Source organism: Notothenia rossii (assembly GCF_949606895.1).
Source record: "Notothenia rossii genome assembly, chromosome: 11".
Lineage (NCBI taxonomy): Eukaryota > Metazoa > Chordata > Actinopteri > Perciformes > Nototheniidae > Notothenia > Notothenia rossii.
The window spans coordinates 7,759,416-7,778,555 of NC_136910.1; the positions used below are offsets into that span (position 1 = coordinate 7,759,416).

General features: G+C 42.9%; 1 protein-coding gene and 1 long non-coding RNA gene across 5 annotated transcripts in view; one reads left to right on the forward strand and one right to left on the reverse strand.

Moving 5' to 3' along the window:
* raraa (retinoic acid receptor, alpha a) overlaps positions 1-19,140 on the reverse strand; it is a 152,063-nt gene that overhangs the window by 66,620 nt on the left and 66,303 nt on the right. For 3 of the 4 annotated variants that reach the window (XM_079659692.1, XM_079659690.1, XM_079659691.1), the window contains one exon: positions 12,541-13,330. In XM_079659692.1, the coding sequence (XP_079515818.1) occupies positions 12,541-12,682 (142 nt within the window). In that variant the 5' untranslated portion in view covers positions 12,683-13,330. Of the gene's footprint in view, positions 1-12,540; positions 13,331-19,140 lie in introns of those variants that run through there. The other variant, XM_079659693.1, reaches the window with a different exon arrangement.
* Positions 15,148-18,845, forward strand: LOC307025104. The gene is made up of 2 exons (XR_013804068.1): positions 15,148-15,280; positions 18,595-18,845. It is a non-coding gene; the product is annotated as an uncharacterized lncRNA (long non-coding RNA).

A 19,140-nucleotide genomic window follows, 5' to 3' on the forward strand; every position in this document is an offset into this window, starting at 1 on the left:
CCGCTATACAACTTATCCTTCGTGTCCTGTTTGTACAAACCCGTCATCCGAAAACGTCTGAATAACGAAAGATATGGAATGAAATAAGAGGGGGGTTTTATTAGATCTAGACTCTAGAGCAAATGCACCACACGTGGATAAAACATGCTCCAAAAGACTATGAGAACAAATAATGGTAGCAGCGACTAAGAGCTCTTGACCTTCTTAGGGAGCACAACAACATGGAAAGAAGAGAACAGGGTGTATGAAGAATTGAGAGACCTTAATGAATAACCAAGGATGTTCTTTCCTGTTATGAGGCCCATTCACATGGAGGCTATTCAGCTACAGCAACATGGCCTAAGTCTACCAACCTTCATGGCATGAATCAGCCACATACCCATCAAGAAATGGACGTGCAAAAACACTCATACAAGCGCCACAAGGGAAAACGACGTCAGCTTCTGGGCACACAGTGCAAGCAGCCCCACCAAACGTGTTGACAGACAGACGACTACCTTCACGATAAAGACTTAAAATATTCCCCTCAAACCTTTTCCCCTGGAGCTCTTTCCCTACTTTCCGTGTATACCTTGAGTCCAAGCGAGCTGGTTTTGAAATAAATGCTATTTTTCAAAGGTCTGAGAGACGTCGGCTTTGAAAGCACATCTGCCAGAGCGCCTTCATTTTCTTTAAAGAGAGGCCGTATAGTTGTCTTCCCAGCAGAAAACCAGCATAATGATCTCCAGAAACACACTTTAAACTTGCTGTTCTCGCACTCTGTATATTCCCACAGAATCAGATATATACTGCACAAAGGCCAAGCCCACAGGAACAAATAGAAACACAGACAATTAAAAAAGGTGTGGACCTTTCACGGACTGAATCAAATGCTAAAACACGCTCACTTGTCTTGCACACACCCATGAGAAGCTTATTTAAAGCACTCCTGTAGTCAAACCGGCTCACGAGCACTGTGTACACAGCTCGATTGGATTGGATAGGCAGATGTTTGCTCAATGCTTTTTCTGTGTCTAATGTCTTGGATGGCGGGGGCTATAACAGATCATAGATAGAGATCATAGATAGCAGGGTCAATAATATAAGGGAACCAAAAAGAGGGTGGGCTTTGCAGAGGCGAGAGAAGGACAGAAGAAGAATGAGATGCGGGAAATAAACGACAAACGACAGGGGCTGCAGAGGAAAAACAAACTGTGTATTGGGTCACAGTGTTCAAAGGGACAGAAAGACGACCTGGGGGAGGGGGGGGGGGGGGGAGATAAAAAGCAAGACGACTGAGAGCGAAAGCGTGAGGTGGTGAGAGCGAGAGTTTGGCCGAGTGCTTACAGGAAATAGTTCTGTTTGATGAGTAAATATTGAATCAGCAAAATCCCATCACTAACACAACTTGACCCACCCTCCCTCCGTGTCACTCTCTCTCTCCCTGTGTTAACAGTAAACAGAGACATTTGACCTACATTCTGCGGCATGAACACATTTATGAAACAAATCGACACCATGGAAACATCATCTGCACAATACAAGAGCAAAACAGGAACCCATTGAGGGGATCTGCTGAATGGGGGAAGCTGACAGATCGGCTGATACCCCCCATCCCGCATCTTACTGCAGGTATTTAAGTGAGTCGGTGGTCATTTGCAGAAAGTGTGACACCCCTCCTGATTCTTTGGTGAAGGGTCTGCCTGGGCCTGCTGTGATTTAAGATGCCTGCAGGGGCTTTTCTCTCATTCACTCTCTCCCCCTCTCTTGATCTTTCCCTACCTCTTCCTAACCTCCTTTTCAGGCCTGTCTCTTTCTTTCAAAGAATGAGCGATTAGAGGGGGTCCCCGGGTCAGAGAGGGAGGTCTTGGGTTTGACCTTAGGTATGTAGCGTCGCTCTATATCTTGCTTTGAGATTGCTGCCTCCTATATTTAAGACGTCCTGTTTGACTCATGGAGTTTCACCATAGAGTGTGTGGGAAGTATGAGTCACAGTATTTGTGCTTACTAAAAGGTTAATTCCAGTTTATTTAGCTATCGTTTAACAGTCGTTAGGGGGTTGCATAACCACAAAAGAATCTTTCGAGCCACTGCCTAAGAGTTGTGTTTGGTTTGGGCTCACAAACCATTACCTTCTGTGATTGCCTTGCTGAGGGATATTTACGTTTGCCTTCAGTGTACACAAAACAAGCGGCCGATCTGAAGAGTTGTGTGATTGTATATTGCTGTCAACATTCGTATTGTGTAAGCTTAAAAAACCAAGATCCGTAAAACCACGTTCTATTTGTGAGGTTTACCACAAATGATCTCATAAAGATTTAGGCATGCATGTTTGTTCTGTTGAGTTAGGAGACAAAGGAAATGTTTCACTACAGTCCCTGCAAGTATTCTCTTTGTGTTTTTGCATTGGTGTGTGAATGTGTGTGTGAGAAGATCAGTCAATGTCAATGTCTGTGGAATTCCTCAGTAACTCCACCGGATCCGACGAGTTGACGACCATCAACAGTTGGTGTGAACACTTAAGATCCCATACAGTGTGATACAACAAAACGCTGGGTTAAAGGCAGAGATGAATTAAAAAGGGGCCATAGCTTAGTATGCTCATGTTCAGGTTCATATTTGTATTTTGTGCCTTTGATTTTAGCCTTTGCAGATCATTTACATGCACACAAACCTATATTACACACTACAGGAAGGGGAAAACTACAAATAACTGTATCGGGCACCTTTCAAACAAACCAAGACCTCTTCACTTTTTGTTAAATAGTTCAGATTATGACAGTAAAAAATTGGCCGCTCTGCCCGCCACATTCCTGGCACGCGGTTTAAGTGGCTGCTGCGAGAGTGTGTTAACATCTGTTTGTTGCAAGACTAAATTAGAGGACTAATCAAGGCATAATGCACACCAGTTGTTTAGGATGCCATTCTAAATGGAGGGCAAAGCTGTGTCACTAATCACATCCTTTCTCTGTGAGTCTCCTTTACAGGATGTCTCTGTGAGAAGGAGAGAGACTGGTAGGCAGAACGAGTGAAGGAGAAAGGTGGAGGAACTGGTGTGCTGTGAAACGGCTGAACAGCTGTTTATACTTGATGGGAAAGAAAAGACTGAAAAGAGAAATCCGTAAGAGATGAGGAGGCAGACAAATAAGATACATCTGTATTCATTTCATAGAGGAGAATGAGAGAAGAAAAGCCACTTTTATGTAATTAAAGCACAATAATTTGTCTATAGACGCGGCTTTTAAGGTTCAGCAATAGATCTGTTAATCAAACAAGTCAAAAAAAAGAAAGTGATTGACTCTCATTCAAGCTCAGCACCCTGCATGTCAAACTCATTTAGCTCACTACATCTACTTTCAGTAAGTGTATCAACACATGCAGATGGCATAATATAATGTGAAGCCCTCAATGTAAACCTAATATATAATTACGGGAACATTTCAATTAAAAATGAAACACTCTGATTCTACTGGACCAGAATTACCTGCAGACCTCATATGGTTTACGAATGTAAGCCGGCATCTGTTTCGTTCGACGCGTTTCAAACAGGAAACGCTATTCAGTTGGAGTTTATTTATTTAAGGGAGGTTCGTTGATTTTAATATTGAATGTGCTGATTAGTGATTTTAATCCCGTCTGGAGTGCATATGTCAATGTTTCGCTTTACTCCACACCAGTATTAATTACAGTTCCAAATATATACAGTTTTCTGGCACGCTTTTCTACCATTTGTGTCCAATTCAGACAGGAAACCTTTCACAGTGCTTAGTTTTTGTTCTTTTCCTGTTAGTGAATTTATCAGCAACACTGTTTGAGTTCCAGATGGGGCTTACATTTGATTTTCACTCAAATGTTATAATTAAAGAAGCATTTTTCCCATTTTCAACCATAGTAGGGCAGTGTGTGCAGACCAGCAGAGCCCAAACCACGACCGTTATACACCCAGGAGCAACTGTGTTAATCTACTGGCAAAACTCCACTGCGTTTTTACATTTTGATGGCAAATAAGCATCTGCACACACTTTGGTCGAACAAGGCCAGCCGAACAGTATCCCTTTAATATTCTTCCACTGAAAAATGCTATAAAACCTTGGTTATGGATTTCAACTGCAGTCTCAATAACTCACTTTTCCCAGCTAGGAAAAAGAAACAAAGACATTGAGGTGCTGATCATCAAGTCACACAAATATAAAGAGATGGCTCTTTTGATGAAGGTCATTTCTCATAAAACATTTCTATTGAGGACATTTCACTTGGTTTGAGGTGGTTTCCTTTATTCCAGTATAATGGGGTGTCAGATCTCTTACGGTGTTCAAGTGCTCAGTATTCAGCATGATACAACACGTCTGGGCTTAGTAAAAAAGATTAAGTTACAAAGAATCCTTCAAAAAAAGCGATGAATACACCTGAAGGACTGCGCGGTGGCCTCAGCATTAAGTGTGTGTCCGCAAATCTGTAGAATGCTAATGACCATCATTGTATCGGTTAGCCCTGAGCTAACGCTGTCACCAGTGCATTATCTTTCCACTCTAAGGAGACTTTATGCTAGCAGACAGGCTTGAGGTTAAGTGTGGCCAGGGGCCCCTTAGAGAAGTGCCAAGAGAGAGCTGGTGGCCCCATAAGCTCAGGCCGCACAGAGCTCTCTTAGCCCCTTCGCGCAACACAGCTAGCCATTGTGCTAGGCTGAAAAAGCGCATTAGCCGCAGAGAAAAGGGCTTCCCCTCTGAAACCCCCTTGGACAACAAGCAAAGCTCTGCTTGATAATTCAATCACTCTCCGAGCAGTGTAGGGCAGACACCTCTCGACACCTTTCCTCAGAACCCTCCTCTCCGCCTTTCCCTCGTGTCCTCCATTAGGTAACTGCCCTATATTTTACAGATGCTGTCATTCCTACCGCTTATCAAAGGACAATAGAGGAATGATGCCTGTGAGAGACTCATTGACATTTGAATGTATGCAGCAGTCTGAATTATGGCTGTGTGCAATGGGTACTGAGAAAGGGCATAAGAAGGTAGAGACGTGTGTGTGTGTGTGTGTGTGTGTGTGTGTGTGTGTGTGTGTGTGTTGGGACGTGAGATAAAAGGAAGGAGAAGGGGGTCAGAGCAAGAGTGGGTTGAAGGAAAGGATAGGAAAGCCGTGGAGAAGGAGGGAAAAGATGGGGGAGTTCTTATCGCTTTACCCTCGTTTTGACTTCCTTGCAGGGCCTTTGAAGAAAGCAGAAATAAAGATGCGCTGGCACATCAGAGAGAGATTTACATTATGCCAGTGTTTACCCAGCTGAGTACTGCATGGCTGCTGGCGACAGCCTGCTGGTTTTGAAGTTGTTATGGCGCAACTGCAGCTTAAAGCGCTCACTGCTCAGAATATAACACCCATGCTGCAGAGGAGGGCTTTCTCTCTGCGATCATACTGTATGTCAGTATGTGTGTGTGTGCGTGTGTGTGTGTGTGTGTGTGTGTGTGTGTGTGTGTGTGTGTGTGTGTGTGTGTGTGTGTGTGTGTGTGTGTGTGTGTGTGTGTGTGTGTGTGTACGCATGTTCCAGTTGGTATGACTGTTTGCAAGAGATAGCATGTGACCTTGTATTTCTAATGGAGTGTGATGCATTCTGCATTTCTGCGTGCACAAACGTGTGTGTGTGTGTGTGTGTGTGTGTGTGTGTGTGTGTGTGTGTGTGTGTGTGTGTGTGTGTGTGTGTGTGTGTGTGTGTGTGTGTGTGTGTGTGTGTGTGTGTGTAACACTCAGAAAATGGAGCCATCCATCGGATTATGGGTAGACAGCTCTTTCAAAAGAAGGGCCTGTATTTGCATAAGCGGCCATAGAAATCCTATAGAAAGATAGAAAGAAAGACAGAGTGAGAGAGATAAAGATAGAGAGTGAGAGAGAGAGGGCAAGAGAGAGATAAAGAAAGAGAGGGAGAGAGGTAAACAGAGAGGAGAGGGGCGCTGGGCGAGTGGACCACACTAGCCAAGCCACTCAGGGAAAAATCCTGAGGTTAAGATCAAGTATTCTGGGCAGGGATTTGGCTCTGGGTCTCCTCAAACCAAATGGAAAATAACAGGCTGCGAGTAAATAGGTGGCAGCGTAATGATAGCTCTGTCAAGTCCTAAGGTGGGGAAAGGGAGGGTGGGAGGAGAGGAGGAGAATAGAAGAAAGATGAGTTTGGAAAGGAGATGTGCGGACAGCGAAGGATGGATTAGGTTAAAAACAGCCGACAAACGCCCACAAGGGCAGTAGTGAGAGAAGAGGAAGGAAGCTGGAGAAACAAGAGATGTGCTGAAAGCCAAAATAGAAGGGAGTGAGGAAGAATGAATATTAGGGAAGGCCAGAGGAGAGGGTGGTGGGTTTTCTTGTGGGAGCCCCTTTTGGCTACGACTGCTCGTGTTTTGGCACATGATGCTGGCACGGGAAACAAGTGCTGCCAAAGCGCAGTGTGTGTGTGTGTGTATGTGTGTGTGTGTGTGTGTGTGTGTGTGTGTGTGTGTGTGTGTGTGTGTGTGTGTGTGTGTGTGTGTGTGTGTGTGTGAGAGAGAGACAGTGTGTGTGCCTGGGGCTTCCTTCTCCGTCACATCTGCACAGAAGGCCTGCATCCCTATCCCTCTCCTATTCTTTATTGGGGTCTCTTTGCTTTCCCTTCTCTGAAGACTTTCTTGTTAAAGGCGATGTTCCCACTGTCCTAATAATCCATAAAATAAAACCATACTTTGATACTAAAGACACTCCCATCTAGTGTATTTATTTGTTTTTCTCTTTATCCAGCAGGAAAGAAAGAAAGATACTTAAAGGTGGGGTAGGTAAGTTTGAGAAACTGGCTCGAGATACACTTGTTGTTATATTCCATGGAATGCTCTTAACATCCTGATAGCAATGAATATATTAAATGCTTTGACAAAAAATCCAAAAAAAAATGTCATCTGTGGAAGCCGTAGCGCTGTAAAAAGCACGACCAATCATCTGAGCCGGCCCGGCTAAAATAACTGGATGGCCTACCTGCCTGTCAGCCTTCCATCTGTGCACAAACTTATCTCGTGCCCTCATTGGTCATGTGCGCGTTCGTGTGTGTTGGAGGAGGGGCCCTGTGAGGAAGTGGCAGATTTTTTCCGGCTGTGTATTTTCAAATTCTAGCGCACTCGAGCTGGTTTCTCCAAAATGACCTACCCCACCTTTAATACCCTAAAATAAATGTAATTGGTCGGTTAAGAGTCTAAAAAAACTGTGTAGTCCTACAACAACAACATGTCCACAATAACAATTAGAGCAAAAATAATTCATTAAAAATGTCCCTGGGTATCATTATCTTCTGAATACGCAGATGGACTCGTTTTCAGAATGTTTAATAATAGAGGTTGGAGTTTAAAAAAAGCTCAGTATGCTAGTAAATAGTTTATTAGGAGCTACATTTTCTAATGCCTCATTTACTGCATGGCCTGCTGACTCTACTCTGAAATGGTCCTTTTCTCTATTTCGTTTTCCACTGCAGACAGTTCCCTCCTAATGTGGCCAGGAGACTCAACTGATCACTTAGCTTGCTTAAAACCCTGAGCAAGGTGATGAAAAAAAAATAGCAACTCAACTAAAGTCATTTAAAATGAATCAAACTAATTGAAAGCAACCGATCTGTAATCTGATTCGATACAGAGGATACAACTTTTCAACTCCCTGGGTTGCGCTAAGCATCTCAAAGCAGCATCAGAGACAATTACCTCTTTGAAAATGTAAGAATAGGACAGACCTTGAGCTCATTTCTGTTCCTCCCGGCGCTCTGCAGTTAATTAACAAGGTCGTCAAGCTGCGGTGAATGAGTGCTACGCTGCCGTGCTAGAAGTTTTTTACACCACACGTTTAATAAGCCTGCGTCCCTGCCATCAAGAGTATCGGCACCCCTCAAATGACTTTCCAATAATGACAACCAGCCCCCCTCGAGGTACCGTTTTGTGTATGAGTATGAGTGTGTGTTTCTGAAGTGGCTGCTACCTGTTCGCCTGAAAGAAAAGGTGCTCGGGTCAATAGCTTGCATGTTTTTTTCCCCTATCAACACACTTTGGGTTGCTGCCAAAAGGGAGCATGCGGCAAGTTTTTCCTCGCTGTCATTATGCCGCACAAGCTGTGTGTGTGTGAAAAGTGTGTTTTTGCCACCCATGGAGTGTACTGACATGCCCCCTTGATTCCTGCAGACCACCGGGGCAGAGAGGAACCACCTGTCTGTCCAGAAACACACACACACACACACACACACACACACACACACACACACACACACACACACACACACACACACACACACACACACACACACACACACACACACACACACACACACACACACACACACACACACACACACACACACACACACACACACACACACACACACACACACACACAATCCCACAAACACTCACTTTGCCCAACATTACCATATTCATATTTACCCGTGGTCAGAGCATTCCGCCATGGGCTGCTTAATGGGACATGTGACACGCGCATAAACACAAGCTTCCTTGAGATCCTTACATATTTCTCCTTGTGGCCCAAAAGGACGTTCATAAATGTCATAAATGCCCCCTAATAAGTCAAGAGAGATGGTTCTCGTGTGTGTTAGCCATCTTACCAAACGCTGCTGTACCAAGCAATTACTTTAGCTGCTGAAACAAGAGAGCTCTGTGGGGAAAAGCCAATTAGTCCGCCGTGGCAGCAGGTAGCAAGCTGGCTACATTCATTACGATCCCTCATAACACTGTGCTAATGCGATAGCACAGTGTTAAGGCTGGTGACAGACAGCGGAAGGCTTTAATGATAATACCGGGATCAATAGACGGGGTGTTATCTCAAGATAGTTCCATATTCATACTGACGTGCGAAGGATTAAATGGAAAACGCTAATGAAAGTTGTGCCCATGTGAGTTTGTAACGCACATTTTCTATTGGATGTAGATTTTTGGCAGTGTTCGATATAGCAGCGTGCACGTGAGCTCAATCCCTGCTGATAATATTCAGTTCACTAATAACGCTACAGGCAATAAATGTAATATCAATATGTGCAACTGATCTGCTCCGGTGCGTATCCTAACCTGATGATTTTCAGATAATGTGATGTGAAGACATAACCCAGGAGGCTCGAGCGGGAGAGACATAGAAAGAGAGAGAGAGTGTTGTAAGGCCTGGATTAACCCTTCTGCTCTGCTTGGTCCAAATAATTGGTCTAATGTGGTTTGCTAAAGAAGGCCGAGGCAGAAGAGCTGGACAACTCTGAGAATAGGGGGAGGATGATGAGTGTAAAAAAAAAGACTTTTCAATTCCAAAGCAAATATACTGTAGGATTCATGACATGCTCCATTTTACATCAACTATTCATACCTGCTACATACATGATTGAACTTCAGTCACATAGAAGAAAAATACAGGTATGAATACAGGTGTTCATGGACTGAAGACATATTGATGATCCGATCAGGTGGACCGGTTGTAAATTCAATCTCCAATCCACGTGGAACCACAAAAACAGAAGTCTGATTGTATGAAGTCTATGAGAAAATTACCAACTTGATTTACTAACAATGTCAACATAATGAGCTCTATTGCTAGTTTCAAGGCTTCCTCAATACAGCATGATGTTATTTCATTGTTTATTTGGCAGGGACAATGCATAGTAATGAACACTTAAAACAGTCAAATGTGTTAAGCGTAACAGATTTAGTTTTGAGCTCATTTCCATCCGCAGTCCCTCACATAAAACATTTAAGAAAATTAAATTGTAAGAACATACATACAGCATGATGTTATTGTAGTAAATGAGGATCCTTATAGCCAGCTAAGGGGGACTCCACTGATTGTATTAAAGTCTATGAGACCTAACTTTTCATGAATCTTGTTTAGTAAATGATGTTTATTTAGTAAAAAAGATTCAAAAGAATGTATTGTTTAGGTCGTGACTGCCTTGTGATTGACAAGTGGCTTCTGCAGTGTTATTCCGTATTCGGTTGTACTAAAAGAAACTGTCAGGAGTTGATTTCTCCTGCCTCACTCTGTCGTCTAAATAAAGAACATTCAATTTCCCCAAAAACAAAAATGACTAGCGAAAACGTCATACTCAAGGCTTCAAAACGTTAGTCCATAAACCAATGGCTGACTGGTTAACCACGTCAAATGCTTTTATACGGTTAAACGGTAAGAGCGGATGAAGACAATAACAAAATACACAAGGACACAACCAAGGGGACAAGTGCACATACAAACAAACAGCTGTTTACATTTAGCCTCCACTGGAAGCTCTGCTGAAATCCATCAAGACCAATGCTCGGCGCTCGTGCCTCCGATCTGACATTTTGTCAATTCCTCTCATTCAAGCTCAGCACCCTCTCTCTTTGTTTCTCTCTTTCGTCACTTCTCTGCATTGAATATGGGTTGGAGAGGGCTTAGCTGTAGCTGATACATGTGTGTGTGTGTGCGTGTGTTTGTGTGTGTGTGTGTGTGTGTGTGTGTGTGAGAGAATGTGAAGGGGAAAAAAAGCTGTTTGAAAAAGAGGGAGAGAGAAGTGATCTGCCAAGAGAGGGAGGAAGAAGAAAGCAAAGGGGTGAAGGTGGAGTGTTTGTGTTACTGTGTGTGTGTGTGTGTGTGTGTGTGTGTGTGTGTGTGTGTGTGTGTGTGTGTGTGTGTGTGTGTGTGTGTGTGTGTGTGTGTGTATATATAAGGAAACGCATGTTTTTCTGTTGCTGTGTGAGCATGTGTGAATTGTGCCTGCAGTTATCTGCACGCAAGGAGGAGCGGCAGTGAGGGAAAGTGAGCCGGCATGAAGGGCAATGACTATGTTTATGTTTCTGCATGTGTGGACGCTGTGGTGTCCTCAACTCTCCTGTGTTTACAGACAGGAAATGTTTGTCCAGGCAAAAGGGAAGGAGCTCTCCTGCCAAACACTGGGCCTGACGCACACACACACACACACACACACACACACACACACAGATATTCAGACACTCGTGTGTAGAAAAGAGGAATCTGGTGGGAGCTGCAGCCTTTGTGATGGAGTCGGGGTATCTGGTAATGGGGAAGTGGGAGTGATTGGGCAGGGCACTAACTGTTTTTCACTTCCCTCCGAGCTGACTGCCAACGCAAACTCCGGCAGATAGAAAGTCAATACGCTGACCCACTCTGAACATGAGAGATGTCTGCACGCCTGTCCTCACCAATGACTGTACGCCTGCACTGCTGTGGCTCTCCTGTAGTTCATATTTCTGCTGCTGCCACAGCTGTTTAATTGATTCTCTATCCGTTTGTCGATGATGCCCAGTCTGCTGAGAGATACAGGGATTGTACCAGTATAATATTTCCGATTTCAAAGCACTTTTTGGCTCCATATTTATAGCCTTATTAGCTTAAAGTAAGTGAAAAATATACCAGTGCATTTCAACTTCAAATTCAGATTCAATGTGTGTCTCGGTGAAAACTGCCAGTATGAGGTGTCATTATTCTTTATTTTTTAATGCTGCAATCTGCCGCAGCCTGTCTTCCAAAATACTAAAATTCACCTCCAGGAAATAAATTGAGAGTTGAGAGTTATATTGAAATGATCTCATCCATCTGGCAGTCCTTGTTTTTTTACTTTCTCTTCACATGGAGATTCACTTCTAAAGCAAATGTTTCCGATGTCTCCACTGTCATCTGACAAATGAAAGCAATAACGGCAAAATAATTGAAAGAAATAAAAAGAGGCACAGCATGTAAAAGAGACGAATTTATCTCAAGCTGCTCCAACATAAGTTTGTGCATCACATAACATGAATGCTGAAATCAGCCTTGTATTTCTCGGATAATACCTCAGTTCTTGTGCTTGAATAAATATACAATGCAGGACTTATAAAGTATTTTTATGTGATAAACACTTTTATTTGAATACCTTCTTCACCGCTTTTCAAATCAAAATCAATTCACTGCAGACAGCTTCCCTTATGAAAAAGTATTTTTCACTTAGTTTGCAAAATAAGTAACTTTGCAAGTCATTTCTGAAGGTTTGATGGATGGTTCAAACTCAAAGGAGTTGCAGCATCAAGGTTGGCTACGACGATAGTTTCTGTGATTTATTTTAGGAGCACTCGCCAAATGTGTGTTGCCCAAATAAACAATGCTCATTCTGGCTGTCTTGCTCATTTTCTTGTGATCTACGCTGACAGTTCAATGAGTGTGTGTGTGTGCTGATGTGTGTGGGCTTGTAAATTAAGGACAGCGCTGGAGGCGACGTGGATGTGTGTGTCGCTGCCGCTTTTTATTTACGAACACACACAGCTTTTAAATATGAATCATCTAAACAGGGGGAGATGAAAGTGTCCTTTTACCATGCAGACTCACAGGAACATCAACATGTTCCCACACACACAGTCACACACACAATGGAGGAGCTATACAGGAAACAAGTGTGCCACAGCTGCACAGGTAACCAGAACACACACAAAGGAAAGTGAATCTTCCTGCAACCACCTCACTGTTACTCAATCTGAACAATACCCAGAGCATGGCACAGTCAAACATCTGAAACATAAACCAGTAGAGAGCCAGCTAAATATGACTTACTTGCTGGTGAGGGGGTGCTGTATCCACTCATGGGGAGTCCCGCGAGCGCTGGTGGGGACAGGCTCCCCAACATGTGGGGGAAGAAGTAGGAGTAAGTGGGCATGGGGAAGCCATGGAGGTGAGGGTTGCCCTTCCCTGCCATGATGGCTCAGTCCACCTCCAGTCACAGAAAAACCACCTTAAAAATATCTAACGGAGCCGAATAGAAGTCAGTGTGGATTCCTGGTTTAATCCCCCATAGGGGCTCTGCATGAGTAGATATTCCAATAGACTGCCAAACGGAAAAAAAATCCCCTTGTGATTTCGAAACTTGAGTAATGGCGTCCGTAAAAAGGCTGCAGTGATTGCACAAAAAAAATCCTGCTGGTTTATGAATGTGTGTGTTAAGGGTGTACAAAGATAAAAAAAAAAAAGATACACAAGGTAGAAGTATAAAAGACGGCTGTAGAGTGTGTTATCCTTCCTTTCTCTGGTATTGTGAAACCGTTTGAAAGGTCTTATTTGCGAGAGGCGTTGTGGTGGCTGGAAACTAGCAAGGCCATTCCTTATCGTTAAGATGAAAGGGGGGGGGGGGGTAAAAAGAGACAGGAGGCAAGTTGAGGCAAGAACAGGTGACTTTGATGGCTGCAGTGCAGGAGTTAGGAAAGTGGCGATGGGGTTGCTTCGTGGCCGTGATGTTTCCACGGGAGCGGAGATTCACTCTTCCACTGCTGAGCGCTCCTCGGGAATGCGCCGATCACATGATGCCAGGACAAAGCTCTTCTCCTTGGACGAGCATCTTCTCTGCAGCCTGTGAAGAACAAACAGGTCATTTAGCGCTTTAATGACAAGGTAAAGAGATGTTTTCCTTCTATACTTAAGTGCTTTAGCAAAACAGTTATTTTCTTTTGACACTAATTAATGGTAAGGTCTGAATTTGAATGTTACGAAAACACCCCCCTCTGCCTTAATTATCTAATGGAGTGTTAAAGCTGTGAGAGAGAGCAGTGGGTGTGTGATGTCTCCTCGCAGCTTTGTGCGCTCACACACACGCGCTCATTAACAGTGACAGACTACAAATACTGTGGGAGACGAGCCAAAACATAAATGAAGAGAGCAACACAAAGGGAAACTTCGCTAATTACACCCGTCGCAGAAGCCAGAGGTGAGACCCAAGGCACCGATCTGGGACCATTAGAGATTTCTACTGCCGAGTACTTCCAAATTAAAAAGCAAGACGTGTACAAACAGACCTGTAACCAAAGCAGAAAGCATATACGCACACAAGGGCGCTGACAACTAAACACCCGGAGAGCACAATTACCATAAAAACCGTACACTAGCAACAACAGTAACAGCAGCACCTTCAAAACAGTTTGTCATAACATGAGCCTGATATCTTTTCTTACTGTAATGACCCTTTTAAGAGTCAGTGGATGTAATGCACAGCAGTACAAGTAAAATCATTGCAAAACACACTCACACACACATGGAGTGCAGTGAAATAGCAGGAGGAATGTGTCTTTGCATGAATAGTGTTGCTAAAGAATGTGGCACTGTAGCATGAATCACACCAGGACATCACGGATGAACTCCTGTAAAGAGAGAAGGGTCAACTCCGACATGTTTGTGTGCCTGTTCCCACTTGAATGGTGTACATAAAGCACCGTGTTATGACAGGTGAGAGGTGCACAGTGGTGGCAGCCATGTGACAAATTAAAGGAAAAACCCAACGAAGTGTTTCAACACATGCAGGTGGAAAAGCTTCTGTGCTGCTTAGGCGTGTACTGAACTTAACCAGTGTGATGGACAACAAGAGACTCTATTATTTGGTGTTTACTGTTTACTTATTACATGGCTTAGTTGAATACTCGATTCTGATTGGTCAATTCAGAACACGTGACACATTGTTAATACCGAACACAGACCGCTGTCAAGCACTTATTGACCGTTGTTAAGGACGCTCACATCTGCACAAACAAGTCCGTTCGATTTAACTGTATACAGTTTGGCCGAAAAGCAAACTGCATGCTTTTCTAACTGACAAGATAAGAGCGACAAGAAAACAGCGGAGAAGTAACGGGCAGAAATCCTCCTTTTTACGCAACGGTCCAGACATAGACATCAAACGGCGACACATATTCAGTTGCCAGTTACTTTGGCATTAGGGCAGGGATATCTAGATACTTTCCAAGGTTTGACATAATGAATTGTGCTACTTTTAAAGCAAGCAGCGATGTTTTCAAATCTGTAATAAAAAAGCTCCTCAAAAACGCTATCGAAGCGGTTCCTGCCGTTGCTACGTTAGTTCAAACGGTAACAACGGACTATTTTTCTTAGCGGATGGATGTCAATTTAAATCAATACAACTATTTTTTAAATCAATAAAATCATTTTCTAAATCCATAAAAGCATTTCAATTAATATTGGTAGTCATAACGTTACTTTGTTGAGAATGTGGCCATGTAATAAACGGGATAATGTGCAGCGACTTTGTCATTATGGGAAAAAGAACACCTTCATGCCGATCTAGATCCCTCCGCTTCGCGTAGGGCTCCTGATCAGCCTGTCGGTGTTCTTTTCCCCATAATGACCGCGTCGCAGCACATTATCCCTTACATGTTGTTGTGGAGAGATGTTTAGAAGGCCAGTCCAAAATCCCACTGGAAATCAATTGTCTTGAGATCTTGTGACTATGCAGGATATGGATCCTTTTCATAAGTCGTAATGTGGAAACATATGGATGCTGCAAGGAAGATGGGTTTGTATTTGTATTTAAACAACATGTTTAGCTTATTCTGTTACGTATCCCATTTGGGAAGCACTACATGAATCCATCGACCACATGAAGGTGGCGAAATGTAATGTTAACGGAAGTGAAACTTAATGCATGTAACCGCCCTATAATTTCGATCAGCTCTTAAATGTTTTTGTTTTACCTTGACCCAGGCTACACTCTCACGACTATTTTTGTTAAAATTGGGCCATTATTTCTTGCTCAATCCTGCCAAGAGACAAACATAACATCCTTAAAGGGGTAAATGGCTGAGGGAGTGATGGTATAAATAGGTTTCCACATCAGAATACTTCAAAGATTATGTTGTGTCCGGTATGGAAGAATCGGAATTTCTTATATTTAGGTTTAAATTATTCAGATTTCAGGGTTAGGGTTGTTTGGCAGCTGCATTGGTTCAGATTAACTGAGGTTGTAAAATTGGTGGCCATCATCCTCACTTGCGATTAACTACAAACTCAACTTCAAATCCTACAAATGGACTCCTGGTGGAAAGCTTTTCTAGTGGTGCTGTTTTATTCTCTTGCATCACATCTCTTGTATGGCTCATTTCCATCACTTTCCCATATATCATGTCTTAAAACAAAAACTCTCTCTTTGAGTCTTTGTCTCAGCAGGAGTATTGCTCAGCCAGTATTACAGTATCACATTCTTTGCTGTCTGAAAGCTGTTCTTAGCAATTCCATAGGGGCTCTCAGTGCTATACCCGTGCCTGTTTCTGCATGTGTGTGTGACGATATACTTGCATGTGGGGAAAATGAGTAATAACTTATGAGATCTACAGTAAGAATGTCTGAGTGTGGTGTATCTGGAGCCGTAATATGTCTCTTAATCAGATGGAGAGCTGATTTGATGGGTTTGGTCTTTTATTAGCCGCCTTATTTTTATTGATCGGCGCTCTCTGTTGTCGCGGCGAGCTGCTGTGTGTCAGGGGTTGTGGGCTGGACGGTGCGATTGTATTAGGCCGAAAGCTTTAACAGCACTTTTTAAAGCCCAGGGGAGTTAAGATATAGCTTTATTTGCTTTTAAAGCCCCCGCCCTCTCCCGAGCAGACTCCCATTAAACCAGGAGAGAGTTAAGGCAACATAGTAACCTGTGAGATATTATTCCTGGTCCCATAATGCAGAGTAATACACAACCATTACCATTATGAAATGCGGCTTTTACACACTGGTCTGGTCATGTAAAATGCAGTAGCATTGTCAGAAATACACACTGAGGTGATGTAAAGCCATATATATTTTAATGCAACAGCCAGAGGCCATAGATGCTCAACTGTGTGTTTCAATGAGGAACTACAACTCACCGGGAATGGCAGAACCCACAGGCTGGAAATGGGAGACTTCCTTCAACGTTATTATTACGGCGTGAAGTCTGAGCGCCATAAGAAGCCGTTATGATTGATAAGCAACATCAAACATTACAGTGCACTCACACCTGAAAGAAGTTTGTTGTAGTACACCCGAAGCTAGTTATTTTTACTGATGCTGCAGTAAATAGACGGGGTTATTGTTGTTTGGTACACAGGAAGTGGCTGCAGCACGATCAGTCTTTATTATATTTTGCGATGGATAGGAACAGACTGAAGGTGGTCAAAGTTTCTAATCACTTGAAATTTAACCAAAGAAGGGTCCTTCATTGTAAGTTAATAATACTATCAGGGTTGTGTGTTTAAGTAAATAGAGTGAGAGATAACATCGTTAAAATAAGAAATCAAGCTTGGCTAATAAAATCACAAAGCATCCCATCTAAGTGTTCCTAAACTGATTAAATGAGCCATTTAATCAACTCAATATTTTCTTACAAGACTACAGCTATTATTTGTAACATAAACATTATGAAAATAAGAATTTAATTAAAATATGTTGTGTTTTTTCAATATTAGTCCTATTAATTATAAGTGTCACAATGATAATTTGTTTTTACATCTATAAAATACAAAAAATGTAAATAAATATAAATAAAAATAAATGGGAAAATCCTCCTTTTAAATAAGAGTAGTTAAATGTTAATTAAAACAGGTATAGAATTGATCAACAGTAAAGTTTTAATATAACAAATTAGAGTAAAAATAGAGATTACCGATACAAAATATATAGCTTTAAATAATAAGTTTATGCACAAGATAAGTAAATGGCATAGGAGGATTTACTGAGTCCCTGGGTGTTTCTCTATGTCGAGGACGCTTCCTTGGTAGGACATGTCTTCCGAGTCAGGTCCTTCAGAAGCGAGGCAAGAATCCTTCCTAGCCTCGGAAAACGAAGAATGGTGGACCGCGGAGGATACACATGTGCACCCTCGAAATGTCCCGCAACGAAGGACGCCGGCCTCGGTAGAATTCCAAGGATCCTGGATATTGGAACAGTCCTTCGGCGGGACTCGATGGCGTAGCATCCTTGAAATAGTGGCTCTGAAGGAGCCTTCCTCGACATTGAGAAACACCCCCTGTGTCTGTATCTGAGAGCAAGCTAACAATACCTGACTGGTGTTGCTGAAGCATTTCAAACACATTATATAATCAGTGGTCCTTATTGCACTCATCCATGCATAAACACACACACACACACACACACACAGCGGCACACCCACTCTAAAGCCACAACAGAGTGTGTACAGAGGCAGAACGAAACTGAGCACCTGTATAATCTCTCTGCCAGCTATAAGGACCACACACACACACACACACACACACACACACACACACACACACACACACACACACACACACACACACACACACACACACACACACACACACACACACACACACACACACACACACACACACACACACACACACACACACACACGCAGGAAGATGAGACACACATCACTAAAAGGGGAATCAAGGCACAATAAGGGGCCCGGGTAATCTGCTGTGACAACTGCACACGCAACGCCAACGATGGGTAAAGCTGCTGACATGCACTCTACTTTCTCACTTCCTGTCAATGTACACAAACCAATCACAATCCTCATATACAGCTGTGTACTCTGATCCTATATTGAATAAGGATGGCTGAAATTCAAAATCAGTGGTGAAATGTAGATGAATACATTAGTCCAATACTTGAATACATTTTTTTACATTATTATTCTATACTTGATGTTTTTACATTTCTACTCCACTAGATTGGACAATAGGGAAATATTGTTATTTTTACTATATCCCTGTTACTATTGGTGCTTGTGTGTGTGTGTGTGTGTGTGTGTGTGTGTGTGTGTCTGTGTGTGTGTGTGTGTGTGTGTGTGTGTGTGTGTTTCTCTCTCCCTGTCTCCAGGTGCAGCCTCTCCCCCAGGTGCTCCCAATCCCCAATCAGGGCCTCCATAAAGGACCTGAGGAAGGCTGCAGTGGCCTCTCTCCTTCTCCTCTGGCTGCATTGTGTGCAGCATGTCTCTGTCTTCTTGTGAATTGTTAGGAGATGTGCTCCAGTTCACCTTTTTGTGTATTGTTTATTTTAGTTTGCTTTGCAAGTTGGCTGGTGAGCCCTTTTTCTTTTGTCCATTAAAACATCACTTTGTGGCTTCAGTAGACAGTTTCCTCTCCTTTTTCTCTCACCCGGTTATTTCGGTGTTTTGTTACTTCCCTTTAGTTAGGAGGGAACGTAACACATGGGGGCTCGTCCGATCTTTGAGATAAAGAGTGAGTATTTGTTTGTTGTTTAGTGTTGATATTGTGTTTGGTGGTGAGCAGTAGTGTATATAATAATAATAATAATACATTTATTTTGGGGGGTGCCTTTCATAATACCAAAGGACACCTTACAGGGCATAGGGGCAATATAGGGAACAATTAAAACAGTGGATTTAGTGAAGTATCAGCCGGG